The sequence below is a fragment of the Gnatocerus cornutus genome, chromosome 2, assembly GCF_029298725.1.
Source record: "Gnatocerus cornutus isolate USDA-ARS CGAHR chromosome 2, icGnaCorn1.1, whole genome shotgun sequence".
In the NCBI taxonomy this organism is placed as follows: domain Eukaryota; kingdom Metazoa; phylum Arthropoda; class Insecta; order Coleoptera; family Tenebrionidae; genus Gnatocerus; species Gnatocerus cornutus.
The window spans coordinates 14648011-14668268 of record NC_142234.1 but is presented as its reverse complement, the minus strand read 5'-3'; the positions used below and the strand labels follow the sequence as shown (position 1 = coordinate 14668268).

Genomic DNA, 20258 nt, shown 5'->3' with positions numbered 1-20258 from the left:
AAAATCGCAGTAGCGCACCGATTATTAATTATATATCAAAAAGGTGTCAAAATTTGATGCCGATTGCAACTGTGGTCAAAATCAAATTCTTATACGTAAATTTTACTTAAATAATGGCCAAAAACTTGACTGCTAGTTGCTAAATCTGAAGAAGGTTGGTCTTCCAATCGCCGCTGATTTAAATGTGAGTCACTTATGATTTTGGATGCGCCTCTGCTAAATATATAAATAATTCATTAATTAAGTGTAAACTATGTAATGATTGCAACTGTACTTATAGCTTGTTCTTGTATCATCAGAAACATTACCAGCCTAGTCTCACATTTTTATTTATTGCCTAGGTCGCTAAATCTGTCGTTATGTCATAACAGCCATGGTAGCCAATCTTAAGTATCCATAGAACATCATTTTCTTAATTTCTCTTACATAACAATTATGATAGGCAATAATATAGTAAATATGAGGTGGCCTTAATGTCTTTGGTTTCGCCTCAGAATAAAAATATCGCGCCCAGCCGCTACTATACTTCTGATTGACCTTTTTACATAATATACATTGTGTGTGATTTTCAACTTGTGCGTTCAGTTATTCGTTCTGTTATAAATGAACGGTTGAATAAAAAGCAGAACTGATTAAACAAAAATAAAAAAAATAAGATGGACGAAAAATGTAGACATGAAAATAATATTAAATACATAATATAAAGAAAATTGTTGGATCAAATCTTGGTGTTGACAAAAATTAAACAGTTTAATCATCGCTCTGATGATGGTAGCATTGCTATCAAAACGCGCGTCAGCATTTTTTGGCAAAATTTGGTGTTTGGGAATAAATTGTATTTTTGATAATAATAATATAAAATGCTGAAAAATTGAGAAGGACTAGAAATAATAATGAAAAGATAGAAGATGAAATAATTAAATTAAAACATACATAATATAAATAGTCAGTTTATTTATTATTACATATCTACATTTGAAGCAATGGAAATTGTTGTGTATTTTATTATTTTTCAAAGTCAGTTAGGACAAAAATATGACTTCATATTCCAGATTCGAGGATACAGCAGTTAAATGACAAAAAAAACTCATAAGGAGGTTTCATAATAAAAAAAATTCAAATTTTGTCAAATTTTAAATACCAAGATTGGTACGCTTCCGCCACAAAAAATCCCCAAAATTCAATCATCTGTCAGCTGTCAAACGAGTGTCAAACGCAAAAAGAAACCTAGAAAAAAACAGTAACGTAGTGTTTAGAGGCCTTTGTGTAGAATGACCCTCAAAGATCGATCAATTCCCGTTTTTATCTACCCAAATGAACTGACTTTTTACATAGGAACTCAAAATACGCATAAACAATTACTGACATTGTACAATCCGTACGATTTTCCCGTTAAATACCAAGGTAAAAATCGACAGAGCCTTAGCATAAGTTAACACGATTTTACAGTGTTTGCTAACACAAAAGACAAATACGATGTCGTGGATCCTAAAGGTACAATCGCCCCTCATTCCTACATTGACTTGCTGGTGCGACACAACCTTCCCCTTCAAGCAAATTGCCATTCTAGAGATAAGTTTATGATTACAATGCATGATGCCACAACAAATCAGGTTAGTGATTTTAATAAAGATTGATTGAATCTAAATCGTTGTGTAGTTATTAGGTAAAAGATGTGTTGTTGCTACTCTTCTTCCTGGTGAACGTGACAGTGGTAGTGTTGGAGATGATAGCTTTCATTCATACACAGCTTGTGAATCTAGTCATAGAGAAAGAGTTAGAGGCAATGAGTAAGTTGAGATTTTGGTTAATTCAAACTACTTTAATTTAAAGTTTCAGGCTTGAACCTTCTGTGAGAAACTACTTTATTTTATTGTCTCTATTTTTAATAGTAGTGTTGATGTTGCCTACATGTTGTGATTTACCAGTGACCACTAACATACCAACATACTTGCATATAGGTGTACCTGTTAAAATTATTGTTGCTTTTGTCTTAGGACTTATCACAATGGCTCTGTTAAGGCCATGTTGACATATCTCTGCTTGTAGGATAAAAATGTACAGATCTGTTATGGATATCGTTAGTTTTATATTGTGGAGACCTGAATTCTAGTATTTTTTGTATTCTAGTATGTAAGTAGGTTTTATGGGTTTAACTATCGTTATTTTGCTCATTTGTGATGTTTCAGTGATTGTACTTTTAGCTACTTTGTTACCAATGTGGGTTGGATGACGCAAGACTGGTTTTCTTGTGTTAGATATTAGAGAAATTATATTTTAATACAATTGAAGAATTTATAATAAAAGGAAAAGTTGGATTTGATTATCTTAAAAACTAACTATCCCACCATGACAGCAACCCCAAACCTGGCTCGTTTATACTCCCCTAAAATAAAATTTTATTAAATCTGCATGCAAGTGTTTTACCCCACCGTTAAACTATATGGCACTTTGTTCTCAGACTTTTCTTGTGTTTCTTGGAGAGTTCCAGTTGGACAAGTTTCATTAAACATCTCTGCTGTGACTCTAAACCTGATTGTTTCTCCAGCGTCCATAAAAAGATCATGTTTGTTGCCATTTCCTACATCATACTCCCAGACCCAAGCCTGTTCAGTCTCATTGAATGTGGAAGGATGTTGTAAAGCATTTGGAGGTATCAAAATATCATCAAAAAACCCCAAAGAAACTGTAAAAGTTGAGTAAGTGTAAATATATTTTCCATTGAACGTCTACCATGAACGCCTTCTTGACTGCAACTCCGAATTTTTCCAGTCAAGACCTCTTCAATAAAGGGGCGAAACACGATATATCTGAAGCTAACGCGCGTATGTGAGGCCCCATCACCGGGGAAAATGTAAGACTCTTGAAGACTCGTTATGTCGTACAAGGCTATACATAAGCCCACGTTCAACACAACCTGTGGACCAATTTTTATTTGAAATTCAATTTTTCTAGACTTACTTTGTTAGCTAATTTTTTATTGAGTTCACCAGCGATGGCATCGTTTAATTTTAGGTTAAACAGTTCCGGTGGAATGCGGGTTACATTTTTCATTTCAGCAATAATAAACATTTTGGAAACAACAGCATATTTTTGAAAAAGTGAGGTTAGGATGTTGATGATGTGATGACAGCTGATCTGGGGTTCGGTAGATCACTCCAACTAGAAAATATTTTGAGTGACGTCACTTGCGCGTAGTGATAATTCGGAAATCAGCCGTCCTTAAACTGTTGATTATAAATTTAATTTTAATTTACAGGGAAATTTTTTTATTTTGCCCCTAGGGTCAGGAATATTTTTTTAATCTCAATTCAACAATAAGATAAGAAAAATTGACATCAAACTTAATTTTATTCAAACTGTACGTTTTACTTTAATAAAGAATTAAAATGATTAGTAAAATACTGTCTGTGGAAAAATAATTGACTTTGAATTTAGTTGTAGAGCAAATTTTAATTTTCTTTTTTAAATGTATGTGGGGCGCAAAATTTGAAATAAAAATTGTGAGTCGTTTTTTCCACTGCAGTAATATTTAAATCAAATTAAATTCGATGAATGCTTTTCAAAAGAGGAGGAGAAATATTTCATCTCAGGAGCGCAGAAAAAAAAGAACGACGAAAGCTCAATCGAACATACCTGACACGGGCCAAGGTGCTTCTTACACCCATGATATGTTCTTCACACGCTCTAAATAAATAAAGCCGTCCCGGTCAAGTCGATCGATAAAATAATTCCATCTCTCCAGAGAGAAGATTACACAAAAACGCGAAAATAATTTCTTATAAATGAGCGATCCCAACGAGCTTTTTAATTATTGCTTTTCTTTTTATTTCTTTACACGTCTATGACGTGAGGTCGAATCTGCGCGGTGAAAGCTCTAGTTTTAGCGGTTTAAGCGTTTCAGCCTCAGTCCAAAATTTTCATCCCTTCTGTGTACACGTTTCGGGAAAGTTGTGTTTGGGGGTGCAGGGAACGACTGAGAAAAAGCTTCAAGGTACAACGTTGATAAAGTGTGAACTTAATAAGGTGAGGAATGCACAAATTGAAAGCTCGAGGCATGAATGGATCAATATTGGTTATTATTCAAAGCAGTATCCAAATACTATGGGTTTGAATCCGGTCACGGATTACTTTTTAATAAATAATTACTTATGGGTATTTATTTCCGTTTTTAAGGGAAAATTACTCTTGACACCGAAAAGTTTGCTTTTCATGTTGGAACAAAAGTCGGGATGAAAGCTTTTGTTTACATTTTTTCATTTACAGTGAAAGGAGCGAGGTCTAAATGGAAAAATCCGGGAAAAATGACAAGATCCTGATCTTAGAGAAGGTTAAAATCAGTTTTCAAGATTTCAATCTAAAAACATAACGAATTAAAACTAAAAATTTTGACTCATCGATTTTTAGGGTGGTTAAATCAAAATGACTAAAATTTCATTCCAACATTGTCACGCTGTGACATTAAAGACAGTGCGAGTTGTCATAGGCATAACTCGTAATTTAATTTTTTTACCCCAAGAATGTAAAGCCTGATATTTGAATTTTTTACCGCCGAAAAAATTTAATCTGAATAATCGAGAAATTAGAAATAAAATTAAAATCACTTTGGAACGATTATTTTTATCAGATTATCACTTTATTAGATGTAAGTTTCGTAATTTAATTATCTTTGACTTTGTAAAATTTTAAAAAGTCAACAGGTGGTCGATGTAAACAAACAATTGTTTAAACTTTTTTTCGCTGCAGGCGCATAGTTGAAGGTATAAAAACGTGTGACGTCAATAAAAAACAAACCTGTTTACTCCAATAACCCGTAGTAAATTTATTATGAAAAAATACCATATGTGGAAAACGATCAAAGCAGGCTCTGGAATTTCAATTGTGTTGGTACCTCTGCTCGTGATCTCATCAATTGGTATGTAGTGATGTCATTGTTGACAGAAGTCCCAAAATGGATAACTAACAATGCTACCAACATGTCGATTCAATTGAAAGCCTACTAAACTCATCATTCACCGCTGACGACCGTAATGAAATTTCATCACTGGCTGTGAGTTGGAATGCCGCCAATAGTTTTTTATGCATGCAATGTCCATTCTGACCCACATAATCCATTACTGTCGGAACACACGAAAATGCAAGCAAGAATCGGTGGAGATAAAATCAGCAAATGATATTTTTGCTGACCTTATCGGAGGAAAGTGAGCACGACCGGATGTTGCAAGGCAAATAAGGTGTTGGAAAGGTCACGACATGAATTGGGGATGGTGCTAGAAATAGGGAATGCTTCCATGGGCTGCTCAGCGCGAAAGTATTGGCAAACTGCTCGATAATACCAAGGTCTGCATGCATTTGAACACCTGAATCCCGAATCGTTAGCGGAGCGGAGTGTTTATAAAAAGAGGCCTTGATTATTCTGACAAGTTGGTAGCACTGTCAGAACTGTCAGAAACAATGATATCGACCGCGAATTGTATTCAGCGCCACCATACAAGTTAAACTTAAATTTCTGCTCCATTGAAGATGACCTGACCCTTTTCAATCTTTCCTTTGGTAACTTTTACTGAAGCATGACGTCGTGACTTTACCCCATCATCAACGCAACACTCTGGATTTGCTAAACGAGTTCCAGAAGACGTCAATAGTCGTTTGTAAAACTCACGAATAAATGCTAGAGGTTGTTTTCGTACACTTATTGACAAAAAGGAGTCCTCTAAAGATTGTATTTGTTAGACGTGCAATTCTGTCGTGTTTACATACAATGTAAGGCGAAAAGTTGACTCATTACTTATTGACCGACTCATTAAATTTTAAACAGCGATTTCAGCGATTTAGCAACTTTGTTAATTCGCCTCTTTCGAACAAATAGGTACTCATCAAGAAACAAACTAACTTTTTATACCTAACAGTATGAACAATGCTGCCAACATATTTTTAAAAGTGAGAAACGTCACACCGGTGTATGTATCTGAGCTATATATCATTCGTTTTTGAATTACAAGATGGAATATATGCATTCTTTTCATTTGTTTGTTGGGGAATAATAAAACGATTTGTGTACTAAATTACTTTGTTACAGAACAAAGGAAGAAAATGTAAAAGCAGAGAACTTTGATGATATAATAATATGAATGAAGTAATTCTGTTTTGAAATTAGATTGTTATGTGACTACAATAAGACATCGGAAGAACATTGTTTTTCCTATAACAAGTTCCGCAGCCTCATCATACTAATGTAATAAATTCGAGCAGATATTACTATACGGAACTTGACTAATTTAAATTGATGTGATGAGAATATTATTCGGTAATAACCATTTAAAGTTTTCAACGTATATTTAATATAAAGTTATGTCGCTTTAAAAATTAAATTATAAGTTGTAGGACTTTCAAATTTAGATGAGTAAAAAAACACTTCAAGATTAAAAACAATTGACACGCGTCAAATTACAAAAGACAAGAGAGCTACCAACTTAATAAAAATGCATGGCCTCCTAGCCACCAGTTGTCATTGTAAATAACGTAAAAATCTAACATTTCTATCGTGTCGTATTTCATCTCGATATTTCTGTAGTGAAAATTTGATAAGGTTTGATTTCTGTGGAGCCATCAATATTACATAACAAATTCGATACAACTGCATATAAATGATAAATCTAAGGATAGTTAATTTGACACGTTTTTCTCATGTGTAATCGTAAAGTTCATCTCGCACGACCTACCAGGCAATGTTAAAATCAATGATTTACCCACATGTTCTTGCTAAAAATAGATCAAGGAAAGGATTTATCTTTCGGTCTTAATCTATCTAATTCGCCTATTCTGAATTAGCACAAGATTTTGTTTACATGTTAGCTTATTTATAGAAGAAAATGTTTTCCTCCTTCCAGCTAGTGGTATGCTGTTGACCAAAACTTTTTAAGTTTCGTGTGATCGAATCGATCAAATTTGACTATAATGTATTCGACAATTTTTGTTTAGAAGTTTTTTAACTGTTATTTTCTCAGACACGACACAAAAAAATGTGAACAAAAATATACACGAGAGTTTCAAATTAATAACTGCATAGTTGGTACTTCTGCCCTCTTTGACAGTGTACAATTATGCACATGAAAAATGCAACTATGTTGACTTGTTGCAAAAATTCAAACAGAGGTACCAACATAAAAAAGCACAACCGTGACACTTTTATATTTTGTCTGGTTAGTTGCCTAATAAGTCAGGCGCAAACGAGCTTTGACGTATTTCTCTTTACTTTTATTTTTAGAAAACTTATCCCACTTTTTCACTCACGATTGATTTTTTCAGGTTTAGCGGCATGTCGCCACACTATAAGCTGATTTATTTCAACGCCAGAGGCCGCGCCGAACATATCCGTTTTATATTCGCTTATGCTGGTGTCGAATATGAAGATGAAAGAATCCCGAGGGAAAAATGGCCCGAGGTCAAAAAAAGTGAGTTAATTGAATTCTGTACCTACGAAAAACAAAGCACAAAAAGTCGATTTTTATGTAGTCGGCTATTATAGCTGATTGCTTTGAAAGTGATATCAAGCTTTTGTTTGAAATGTAACTATGTAGTGGAGATATATTGACAGAAATATTAATAAATAGACAACAATTCGAACGACGAATTTCGACGCGTCGAGCTAGTTAAAGTCGGATATAGTGTTAACTTAATTTTAGTTAAATTTAGTTGTTTATAGCGTGATGGATGTTGGAACAAAATTGGATGGTGCGAATTCATAATGAAATTATGATTTGAACCAGAAACTTCCATTTAAATAAAGAGATAGAAATTTAGTCGTGCAGCTCATCGAAAATTACAATTCTCAAAAGTTGAAAAATCACACTCGAACAATCACAAATATTTGAAGCGGAAGACTTTGCACGTAAAAATAACAGAAAAGAAAAATCTTCTTTCAAAATTGGTGGATGCGCCGGGCCAGAATTTTATATTTCAGAATAAATAAGTGTTGACCCGTAAAATCAAAGGCGTCTTTGTAAATTTGTATCTTGTAAATTAAGAGACGTTTTGTCGCTTTTCTCCCAATTTCTTTATTTATGGTTCTAAAGCTAAATACTGCTTTTAGGAGAGTCTGAAATTAATAATTGTCTTGAAGCAGCAATTTATCTGTTACAGAAGTGCCTTTTGGTATGCTTCCTGTACTTGAAATAGATGGAAAAGCTGTAGCTCAAAGCAACGCAGTGGCCAGATATCTAGCACGACAGTATGGTTTAGCTGGACGAAATGAATGGGAGGCTTTACAGTGTGATGTTTTAGTCGACACTCTAGGCGATCTTAAGCAAGGTAAATCGAAATTTTAATACCTTTCCGGAACGTTATCATTGATGTTTTTAGTGCTGGCTCAATTTAGAATGGAACAAGACCCCATCAAAAAAGAAGAAAAAAAAGTACGCCTAATGAGAGAGACGATTCCTTTTTATTTATCAAAATTTGAGAAGCTTTTGACCGAAAATAATGGGTTTTCAGTGGGATCCGAGGTGGGTTGGTTTATTTGCTCTACTCTTGCATAAATATTAATTTACATATCAATTAACAAGACCCGGAAATTTTAATAGGCGGGAGCGCAATGATGGAGAAATCGAGATAGTTTTGTAAACTACCTCAAATAATCGTATCTGTAAAAGTAATCACAACCTATACTTATTACAGCATTCCTATAAATTCTTTTCAGATAACCTGGTGCGATTTCGTCTTTGCGGTTTCTCTCGAAAACTTCGAACACATCTTTGGAAAAGCCGCTTTGGATCAGTACCCGGCTTTGAAAGCTCTAAAAATGAAAGTCTACGAACTTCCCAGTATAAGTGCATGGGTTGCGAAAAGACCAGCAACAGACTCGTAAATTGTTGCATAATTAGGGGCAGAAAACCAAGACGGAAAATTTTCGTTTGGAGTTTTCTGTCACTGCCATTTTGTACATACCTACTTACCTATATATTAATTTCGAACGTAGATTTTATAATGGGCGACGCTCTATTCGGCCTTTTATTATTTTACTTGAGAATTTCTTCGACATATCATTTCTACCTTCGGTTCACAATAGATGTAAGATTCTATGTGTTCAAAAAATCAAAAGGAAATAAAAATTATTCGTGTGTATAATGTAAACAAGGTATACTGCTATAAAATACAATAACAACAATGTATATAGAAGAGGACTTAGAGTATTATTTTTTAGGAATATTTAGAGAGGCACGCTAACTGTAATATTTTTATATGTATTATATTTACAGCCAGCAAACTACGATAGAATTACGTTCCAATTCTCTTTCTTACTTTTTTTCATCGAGTATTTTTTGTTAATGTTTCGTCGATGTATTCTGTAAGCAATGACTTGTAAAAACGCTTTTTTACTGTCGTAGTGTAGACTTAGAACGTTAAATTGTTGTTTTAGATGTTGTTAATTCATTGTAAGTTAATTTTTTAAGACGTCTTTTGTTGTTTACAGTTGTAGTTGGTTGTTTAATAAAAGTCAATAGACTCTAGAGCTTTATTATTAAATATATTTCCATGCAATGTTTACTTTGCAAAGTAAGTCAAGAAATTCTTTTTCCGGATGATTCCGGAACCCTGATATTTGATATCCTTGGAGATGCGGTTTAAGTAAACAGAAGCATAAACTTTCGGATTTATTTTAAGATGCGACAATTTTTAATAAAATTAAGTTTAAAATACACTTTTATTTTTGTTGGTATCCTTATCTTGAAAAACTCGTTTTTTAAGTAAAATGTTTTATTGTAGGAACTTCAAGACAATACATTGGTTATGTAACACTACAAAATTATTAACATTTCTTGAGGTACTTTATAACAATAAAAGGCACACTTTTATTATCACTACAAAAGTTAATAATAATTTATACAAAATTATATTAAAAACGACTATCTACAGCGAGTATCATACAAATGCTTAAAAATAAGTTACCACAGACAAACAGATGGACAACCATCTACAATTACGTATTTATCACGACGAAGTAAAACTTCTCTTTACACCATTTGGTTTTCAGGTATTGAGACTGATTTTCTGGAACGAATAGACGCTTTATTAATCATACTAGATCGAATTTCCCCTCTAATCGACGCTCTCATGGAAGACCTGCGCATGAAAGACCTTTTGAAGTCGTCACTGCTATCACATTCAGGTTCTCTGCAAAATAATGTTAGATTCAATAACTCTATGAATGAATGGTACTTTTTGATGCAGGGGAAATCCCAGATTTTTTGTCCTAAACCAAAGTTTTCTCCATCTTGTAACGTCTGTGGTAGTTCTTGGTCTAGTGTTTCTGGTAAAAAGAGAGCTAAAATACCTCCAATAACGCCCAGAACTCCCAGAATGAAAAGTGGAAGGTCGACGGAGATGTTGGCCTAAATTAAAACAATAAAGTTTTGTATTTAAGTTTGTGAGAAAACTTACTAAATAAACTACGAAAGGAGCGAGAATACTGGCGACGTAGCCCATTATGTGGATGAGAGCTACTCCTTGAGCTCTTACCACGGTGGGTAAGAGTTCAGCGGCGTATTGGAGACCAATATTGTAGGAAATATTGACGGCAAAACGCCCCATTATTGCTAGAGCAGCAGATGGCACTCCTGTAAAACAGCAATATAACGTGTTAAGTTTCTTTTCATGTCGAATGATCGGTATTAAAAACAAATAAACGTCAGGACGAAAGTTGGGAATATTTATGTCTCCAGGAGGACACAAACAAGAACATAAGAAAGGAGAAAATTACACACAGGTGAATAATTCTTCTAAATACGCAATGATGCTAAAAGAATGAGAGACTAAATCTTAGAATGTCACCCACGATCCCGCTTCGTTTCCTGACTTCAGACTTGATTTAAATTTACCATATGGCACAGTTGTGGCAAGAAGACTGAAAATCCCACTTAGAACCATGGATCCGCACGCCAACCATCTTCTTCCCCACACATCCAAGACCATGGTCAAAAACGTATCTGCGGGAAATTCAGTGGCACTGGCAATAGTAAACGTCAAGAAAATGTCTAGACCCAGGGACCCAACGTTTCTCACGTGTCCATCAAAGACCAAAGAAATGGCCATCCACATTACTATCAACAGAATTGTGATTTTTCTCAAGCGCGGGGTCTTGAATAAATCCAACACTGTATACGCCTTATCCATTTCTTCTTCTTTTTGGACTTTTAAGCAACTTGTCTGAAAGATCTGGTGTAAGAACTGTGATTGATAAATTTAAAGTGAACTCACTTTAAATTTCGTGTAGGTTTCTTCGGCGACGTTGGTTTTATTGATTCTCTGAAATTTTCTTAATATCCCAATGGCCTTGTCGAATTTTCCTTGAGAAACAAGCCATCTAAAAACGGATTTTTTAAAGGAAAATGTGAGTTTAATCGGAGCGACAGAAAGTTTAAATTAGATAAAGTACAAATTACGAATTCCGTTATTTTCGTACTTGAGAAAAATGAGAGTTCAATCGTTACCAACGTTATTTAATTAAATTTAATCCAACCATAAGCCGTAAAGAGAATATAAACCAAATTTTGTTGCTGTTTTTTTTAAGCATAGAACTAATAACAAAATCCAAGAGGTATTTGGGTCACGGCCAATTACAGCAGTCCTCAACATTTTATTGCACACTTCATTACAATTACCCAACCTAAGCAATCTCCTCGTTCTCGTGATTATTTTACGTGTCATCTAAAGAAAGAAACGATCTATTGGAACTCACGTTGAAGTGATGGCGATTACCTCACAAATGTGCAATTTCACAATGCACGCGCAGTCTATAAATATACACAGTGGCGTCTTTTAAATTGAACACCCGATATAGTACTAATTAAGTTAATGTGGGCGTATTAGCATCGTTAAATGGTTTATAGCAGGTTTACCCCTGTAGTAAATAAACCCTAAACGGTTTGACGAAACTGGAGGATAAACACTTTTATTTCCGTTAATTATTTTGTATTTTGACGTACCTTGCCGATTCCGGGACCATCCAGGGTGTTATCACAGCCAAAAGCAGTGGCGCCGAAGTGACATAGCACAACAATTTCCAATCGGCTAAATAATAAGCAATCCAAGGCAAAATGGACGCTGCAAACGTGAAGAAAATTGCAATGGACATGTTGGCTACAAAAGTTCTCCATTTTGGTCCCACGTATTCCAAGACTGCAAGATAAATAGCCGTTTAATATAATTGCTGTAATTAAGACGAAATACCAGAAACACATTTATAATCATTATCATTGATTATTTCTTCAATCAGTGCACATTCTTAGGATTATGAAGGATTTTTCTTAGTCCAGACGTCATGAAGATTTATAGTAGTGGATATGAGAAATCACATCTTTTGTACTTCAATTAAAACTGACCTTTAAATTGAACAGTAGGGTTGGTGCAATTAATTTAATCCTAAGGCGTTTTGCACATGTAGAATGGATAATTAAGTGTCACTGATAACGGTTTTAATTTCCTTACTCGACTCGAAATCGGAGTAATTAATTAGAACCTAGAGCATATAAGGACACTTGTAACATGACCAAATTTGTCCGTGAATTTTAAACACTCGGTATTGCCATAATAATCGCTTTAAATCTCGACCGTTAACCAAATAATTAACCATGAATGATTCTGATTACAATGGCCAATTTTACGCTGAATGACTCGAACATTGTATTTCTTTTTTTCCAAGTATAATCTAATTAGATATTTTTTCTTCACTATTGTAACTAATTAAAACTCATTCAACCTACCTAAAATGTACATCATTGTGAAGCAATTGTCAAAAGCCATTCCAACGAGGAATCTACATAAGCAAAAAGTCCAGAAAGCGCTACAGAAAGCGGTTGCAATTCCTCCGACGAATCCCACGAGGTTTGTTCCTACAAGAGCTGGTATCCTGCCGAATCTGTCGGCGATCCATCCAAAGATGAGACCGCCGAGGATGGCTCCGCAGAAGAAGATTGACTGGGCGGTGTGGGGTAGAGCTGAGTTTTCGCAGACCCAGTTTTGCTACGAAAATGGTCAATTATTTGGAGCATCATGTGTATTAATAGATAAGAAAGACGATTATTCTACTGATTAGAGAGTACACCATTATTGGCACGATTAGTCGGATACAAACACAAAAGAAATGAATATGTGTGCGTTCAATTAAATCAATTAACACCATATGGAGTATCACTGTTGCGTCAGACATTTTGTCAGAATTATTTAGAGCGCGGGTTCATATACACCATACAGTATGTTCGAATAAAACACGGGAAAAATATATTGTTCTGTCTACATTTCATACAAGGAAGGCATCAAATCATCGAATAAATAATTAATATCTAATACCTTTCAAACCGCACATAAATCTGCCTGCAGACTTGTTGAATGACAGTAGTTTCATCGTACAATGAATGGAAATCAAAATCGGATTAGTTCTGCTGCACACGACGAAAACAGCAGGTCACAAATTACAACTAATGAAAAAATGTCTGCAGCGAATTTGTCTCCAATCTGTACAAAGTGAATCAAACGTGATGCCATCTAAATGTGATTATTTTTAATTCTTCGTTTTTGTACTCATTTTTTTAAAATAAAATCAAAAGCAAAGCCACTTTTGTTATTTGTAACTTAATACTGCGAAAATTGCGCACACATTTCTTGTTGATTGTCATTACTTGAGAAGAAAAGGAAGTAATATTGCACATCCTAAACAATTTTGGGAGTAAATTGTTATTAAAGATCACCGGCGGAACGCAGCTTCAAGCTCCAATATTGGCTTGGAAACTGCAGACGCTTAAGACTGGTTTAATCTAAATCTAATACAGATAAAATTAAAGAGAGGTTTTAAAACGGTTATAAAATACAGGGTGTTACGTTACGGTCGTAGACTAATCGGAAATCTGTAATTATTTGTACTTTTTCCGCGTTATTTACAAAGGTTTTAAACTCCTCCAATTAAATCATTCATCTTCACCTCTTTCGCTATGGCAATAACGTGACCAAACACCCTGTATACAGACTGTATCAAACCTAAAACAATACTTACTTCTGTCGCAATTGATGAATATGGGACTTCTGTATAATTATACTCCCATCCGTTTTTGCAGGAAATGATCGGCCACGCCGGATTTACCGGCACTTTATTTTTTAAGATTTCTGTAAAATTTACGTCGTACATTTGGCATCGTTCGAGAGTGCCATCAGCTTTTCGAGGAATTGCCAAAGCTATCCTGCAAAAATTAAATTGTAAAATAAAAATGGTGTCTATACGTCATTTTTCCTGCAGAGAATTTACCGATTTACAAAAGAGCAATTTTAGAAATCAGCAGGATTTGATAAGATAAGTTAGATACCTGCAATGAATACATTTCAGTTTTGATTAATAGATGGCTTCACAAGCAACTGTGATGTTTTTAGTTATTGCAAAATATAATAAGACAAAACATAAAATTTATTGTTGATGCTCCTACAATTTTGTGATAATTTGACAAATGTGACAGTTCTTGTTTGACGTTCCGCAGGAATTGCAGAAGTTTAAAAAAATCACTCGCCCTATTGCAGAGCCATATTTTAAATTTGAGGAATACAATAAATTTTCTGTAGGAAAATTAAGATTTAGAACTGACAGTACAGTGGTACCAACACATTCCAAAGCCTGCTTAGTCGATCGTATAACCGCAGACAAGATCTCATACTTTTATTACGGTGTTAAAACTGTTGATTGGTAACATTTATTATGATTTATGAGATTTGCGGATTTAACCTTAACTGCTATCAAACTGTAGCTTTATTAGTTTTAGTTGAGTACCTTTTGCGAATTAAAAGCTACTACAGAATTTAAATTCAAGGAAAACGGCATCATTATTAAATTACCCAACAATGCAACGGCTACAAAGAAAAAAAAAGATCCTGGGTGCATTATTTTAATTGAAGAGATTTTATCTCGATGTATTAACATAAGTATTATTATTTATTAGTTGTTACTCTTACAACTCTATGAGAAGAGACGGAAAATAATAATAAATAAATAAGTGAAACTGCACGAACCAAAATGAAAAGAAAACAGATAAAAATATCTATTTCATCACCAATTACTCTAATTAAGCTTTGTTTGTTCAAACGAAGAATTTTTGCAACTGACATTGCAGGTGTCAATTTTTCGTAACTAACATTGTGTAATTTCAATTAACTGACCTTAGAATCTAATCTTTTTCAGACAATACCATGAACTTGCATTATGACCATGGACAACAAATAATTACAGCAAAGTACACTTGAAAACAAATCGTTTTTGTTTGTAACCAGTTATTAACACTTCCTGTCGTGTTTCTCATTCAAGATTTAATTTTATTGACAAATACATGATTAACAAAGTCAAAAACTGTTCAAAACATTCAGGGTCGATGCTGATATTTAACTCTCCAAAAATTAGTTATTGGAGGATGCAAACTATTATTATGTAAAACATAAAACAAACACGCAACAAACATGTTGTGTAAAAATGAGGAAGTATTTTGTTCCTCGTACTGTGCAAAATTTTGAAGATAAATACTAGACAAGATTTTTTAAGAAGTTGGTTTACTTTATCAGCCTAGAAAGGAGAACAGTTTCTACACCTCATGAAAGTGACGGCTCACGTGGAAAATTAATAAAATGTTAGTGTCGTTCTGATGATTGCAGTAAACGAAATGCATGCTTGGATAATAGAGGTAATAGTAACTGGTGGGATATGACGTGGTAATGTCAATGCCGACGAGTGTTATGAGATCGGTTATTGACTCAGCCCAGAAATGGACTTCAATAAAATAATTTTTTAATAAAATTTGTAGTAAAAGGTGTTTGAAGGTTGAAACGACTGTACTCTGAATTTACTGGAAAATTTGCAGTATTTGTTATGTATTAAGGTGTCTCAAAATTATAATTAGTTGTTCTATGAATGTCACGTTTTTTTTAATATGAACTTACAAGAAGAGAAATAATTCAGGAACCAAACAGATATTTCTATTTGATGCCAATTTTGAAACATTCGGTATATTTATGCAAAAGTGGCAAAATTATGTTTTCTTTTTTTCACACGTGCTTTTGGTTTATTATTTGATGATGTCATGCCAAAGTTTGCTTATCATGTGGTATCAATTATTATTAACCAGATTTATAAAGACTTATTTACCTCAAGATTAATTTTTATATAAAATTAATGTTATAATTATTTTTCCCATTTATATTAATTAAACACAAATTTATGTGTGATTATCACAGAAGCTATTGATTTTACATCGGCAATATAAATTATGAACACATCCTTCACATAGATATTAGAAAAATGTAACAAAAGATGTATGAAATTCTATTCTTGGAACTGCTAGAACTACTAACCAGAACGATTAACATTAGATCTAAGGTACGTATTATATTAGCCTTGTGATTGTCTTGACATGTTGGCAACTTTTTCATCTATTGATTTTGAAATTTCAAACTACTATTTGTGCAGTGGCGTAACACAGAAGTAAAAACAACTTTTTTATGTCTAGTGTATTATTTTTTTTGGTTTACTGTTTTTTCATTTTCAAGCAAATCAGTCACGATTTAGGGCGACCTTTTTTATTGTCATATACTTTTAGGCCACCATTCATTTATAACTTGTTTTGCGTACTTCCTAAGCCACCGGAACCAGGCTTTTTACGGGTATAAATAAGGCCTAGGCCGTAAAATTTGATGCTGACATTATTATTAGATCGTGCCAGCGTCAAATTTAGATAGAGATAAGATAATAACCAAATTAGTGTGGAAACGCATTTTATAAAGGCAACGTAATTTCCGCCATTTTAATAATTCACCAAACATGCAAGATTGGTAATTTCTATCACATAAAAATAATCAGAATGTTAAAAAATGTGGCTTTGTCTGAGGGTTTGACTTAAATAAGTATTTCTATTCCTGGCCTTCCCCCCATTTATTGTTATTATTGTTACCCTTAACACACATTCACGAATAACAAAAAGAAATCTAGGCTAACTTTTTAATTCATATTTGACAAACGTGCTTTTTTCATTTTATGCCACCGAGAGAATTGCGTAAGAGTGGTTATTTGTTTAGACAGTATTAATTCAAGTACCAAGGTTAATTTGTATCTCTATAAGAGACAATTTGATTTGAAAGCGTGCAATCAAAGATCAATTATTTTTCTCTCCATCGTTCGTTAATTTTACCCCTCCGTTAATTTACTCAAATATTTAAATTAGCGAAACGAAAACATATGTGCAAATTTGTCTTTAAATTAACTCGGAAAACAAACAAAAAGTAATTAGGGAAGCAAACAGTCTTGAGTAACTTAATTAGGTGATGATTTATAGCGAGCGAATAAATTACGAGGTAATTTAAATAAAATAAGTGTCACGATGAATTTTTGAGAAAAAAAATAGCCTTGTTCGGATTAAAGTACCCCGTCTCAGTAGAGTAACCAATTTAAGTAAATGTTTTCCATGCGTCTTTTTACTGTATTAACCACCAAATTTATTCTTAAATTAAAATTTTGCAACATGCATTTTTTTTCTTTGTGGCAGCAGAGGCGCATACTTTTTTACATATTGAAATGACCTTTCTTGTACTAATAACTTTCTACTTGGCTGAACCACATCCTGTGCGTTACTGTAACTTAAAAATCATTGATTAAGAGGATGTTTATACTCATTAATAATTTATTCTTACCTCGATTTTAAATGTAATTAGAGCATATCGATGACTTATTGAAAAGACAAGCAAATATTTCTATTAATAACTTGTGTAGGTGCAATTATAAGGTTTTTAACTACAAAAAATTTAAGTAAACGACCTGCGTCACGCTATTTGTTCGTTGTTTTGATTTACGACCTCAAGTCTAAGTAATGTCGTTGAAGTAAGCAGTTGTTAATAAAATATTCACGAAAAGAAAGATAAGCCGGATTTTACTCTGCCGTAAATGGAGCACGATAATAATCCATGAGATCGAAGAAAACGAAAAGTTGTTAGCACTTTTGTCTATCGAGTTTGTCATTTTACAGCTGACAGCAGCATTCAGCTAAATAATTTTGCTTGAATTGTTAAGATTCCTAGAGTTGATTTCATATTTTTTTATCTTTGATTATTTATTCGTCATCTGAACGAAATGTTATGAAGGAAATATTAATTTTACTTCTGCACAGTATTTTGTAAACACGAAGCTAATTTATCAGTAAACGAAAGAATAATGAATCGTCTCTATTAAATTCTTCTTAATTACTTAACAAGTATAAAGATGTAAAGACGTTATTAAAAATTTTAATTAATAGTAAAGATCTATGTGTTTAACAATCTGAAGTTAGGTTTTAACAAGCACCAACTGTTACCAACATGACAAAAAAATTCAGAGATGATACTCCTGGTGGTCTTTAGAGCCTCCATAGTATCAAGAATATTAGATATAGTTCTGAAAAATATCCAAAAGAAATAAATTGGAATCGAAAATTTATAATAAAATAAGCAATAAAACTTGATTCTCCTGTTTCTTAGATAACCTATAAATTTAGCCATACTGACTTAAATACTTAAAAATAGAATTAAATTAAAGAAAATATATGAGAGAAGCACGGCGTCAAGTAGGCGTATCGTTTTTCTACATGTTGGCAGCCTTGTGGAGTTTGTCATTTGATCAAAGCTACGAATAGATTTCAAATTTTAAGGCTCACTTAAGCGCGGACTTTCAAAAGAAGCAACTCTATTTACTTGCTTGTTGTGATTGTAATTATAAAATTTAAATTATCGATGCTAACAATAAGAAAAACTAATTTCAGTTTAATTGATATAGTCATATCAAATACCAACTCACTCTGGCATTAATTTTGTTCCTACCTTTCATCGACTGTCATATTTTCAAGTTCCGGCACCCAACACCAGTGCTGTTCCGGAATGATAGTAATAAAAATTTGCGTAAAATAAACCCACGCCACAAAAAAAGCAAAAGGGATCATCATCAAAAACAGGATCTTCTGATAAATTCCAAATTCTCCAATGTGCGGTAGTAAATCGTCAAATTCAAAGGCTTTCCACTCTTCTTCTTTCTCCTCCACTTTCTTTTCTTGTTTTTCTTTCTCATTTTCTCCAACAAACCCACTATTGGTATATCCACTTTGGCATTGCATTTCCAGTTGCCCTTTACATTCTGGCTCGTTGGAGCCAGATTCTGGCATTTTCTCTTGAGGAGGCATTGTCACTATTTATCACTGATACACTGCACGTCCGATTAGGCTAACCCCTCGACGAGGTAAATCCTAACCGCCGATGATTTCGACTAAACTGAAGTCAAAGACTTGAATGTTTTTATACGAAGTGTTAAGGACGTCGATTTGAGTATCCGCGGATTTCCCTCCACTGCGGTTGAATTGTGTGCGGACTTTCTCGATGAATAGTTCGGCAGTGTGTGAAAACACTACTGCTTCAGCGGCGTTGATGATAAAAGAGGCAGATGTTTCAATTTGTTTTTCAACGGTTAATTGTTTTCGTAGTTTTTATTGTGTGAAATCAAGTATTTTGGGAAACGATATTTTCAGCTAATGGATGATGTAATTTGTTTGAATTACGAGTTACAAATAAGCGAAGCCTTGGCAATAAAAGTTACTTGAAATAACTACTTTATGTGTAATATGCAATTATAGAAACTTCATGGAGACAATTGGAAAAACCGTCATTTCCTTTATTTTAGTTTTTGGCAAATATTGCTTTCTCCCACACAATTTTAAAGATTTTTCTAATTGTTCTTGTTATTCTATGCTTTATTCATATTTATCCTTTAGTTTCAGCAAGTACATCTTCAGTCACTTCGGTTCGCACTTTCCATTAACTTATCTTTCTATTTGCATAAGTTTTCTTTTTTTTATAGTTATATTTATAGTTCCATTTTTCAAATAAAATAGTTGTGTATCAAAACAAATAAAAATTTTAGATAAAAATATCTAAAAAAGAAAGAGAGCAAGTTATTTTTTCAGGATTTTACATATTTTTTTTGTTAAAATTACATTATAAATTCATGTGTTTGTTAAAATAATTTCAAAAAATTTGAAAGAAATTAAAAAAATGTGAATGGCCATTGGTCTAAGCTGTATGTTTTCCGCGCCCAGCGACATATGCACATCCTGATGGCTAGAGCTTGGCTTCAGCAGGCGCACGTACGTGTACGTACCTTCTGAAATGGTAAAATTGACTTTTATCTTGATCCGTAAACACCAAGTAGTCGTGAGAAGTAA

At 33.6% G+C, this 20258-nt stretch overlaps 4 protein-coding genes across 6 annotated transcripts; 2 read left to right on the top strand and 2 right to left on the bottom strand.

Moving 5' to 3' along the window:
* The first annotated feature begins 1162 nt into the window (after nt 1–1162).
* LOC148179385 (motile sperm domain-containing protein 1-like) lies at nt 1163–2323 on the top strand. Of its 2 annotated transcripts, none has more exons than XM_088030716.1 (4): nt 1163–1404; nt 1450–1613; nt 1660–1790; nt 1840–2323. In XM_088030716.1, exons 1-4 carry the CDS (start codon nt 1272–1274, stop codon nt 2030–2032), a joined length of 621 nt encoding a protein of 206 aa, XP_087886842.1. In that variant the 5' UTR covers nt 1163–1271; the 3' UTR covers nt 2033–2323. The 2 variants fall into 2 exon arrangements, with proteins under 2 accessions (XP_087886842.1, XP_087886841.1); XM_088030715.1 differs by having other exon boundaries at nt 1834–2323.
* On the bottom strand, nt 2255–3174 carry Polr3H (RNA polymerase III subunit H). Its single transcript, XM_088030717.1, has 4 exons — nt 2962–3174; nt 2734–2917; nt 2433–2686; nt 2255–2386 (listed from the first exon to the last, which is right to left on the bottom strand). Exons 1-4 carry the CDS (start codon nt 3070–3072, stop codon nt 2336–2338), a joined length of 600 nt encoding a protein of 199 aa, XP_087886843.1. The 5' UTR covers nt 3073–3174; the 3' UTR covers nt 2255–2335.
* A 761-nt stretch (nt 3175–3935) lies between these two features.
* Nucleotides 3936–8968, top strand: LOC148179383 (glutathione S-transferase-like). Its single transcript, XM_088029213.1, has 5 exons — nt 3936–4026; nt 7309–7454; nt 8143–8310; nt 8362–8504; nt 8699–8968. The coding sequence occupies exons 2-5, from the start codon at nt 7319–7321 to the stop codon at nt 8864–8866; spliced, it is 615 nt and encodes a 204-aa protein (XP_087885339.1). The 5' UTR covers nt 3936–4026; nt 7309–7318; the 3' UTR covers nt 8867–8968.
* Nucleotides 8969–9822: 854 nt separating this feature from the next.
* On the bottom strand, nt 9823–19397 carry LOC148179382 (organic cation transporter protein). 2 transcript variants are annotated; one of them, XM_088030683.1, is made up of 9 exons: nt 18868–19395; nt 14048–14231; nt 12762–13020; nt 11985–12177; nt 11257–11362; nt 10878–11205; nt 10441–10616; nt 10219–10391; nt 9825–10173 (listed from the first exon to the last, which is right to left on the bottom strand). In XM_088030683.1, the coding sequence occupies exons 1-9, from the start codon at nt 19221–19223 to the stop codon at nt 10014–10016; spliced, it is 1935 nt and encodes a 644-aa protein (XP_087886809.1). In that variant the 5' UTR covers nt 19224–19395; the 3' UTR covers nt 9825–10013. The 2 variants fall into 2 exon arrangements, with proteins under 2 accessions (XP_087886806.1, XP_087886809.1); XM_088030680.1 differs by having other exon boundaries at nt 9823–10391; nt 18868–19397.
* Between the last annotated feature and the right edge of the window lie 861 nt (nt 19398–20258).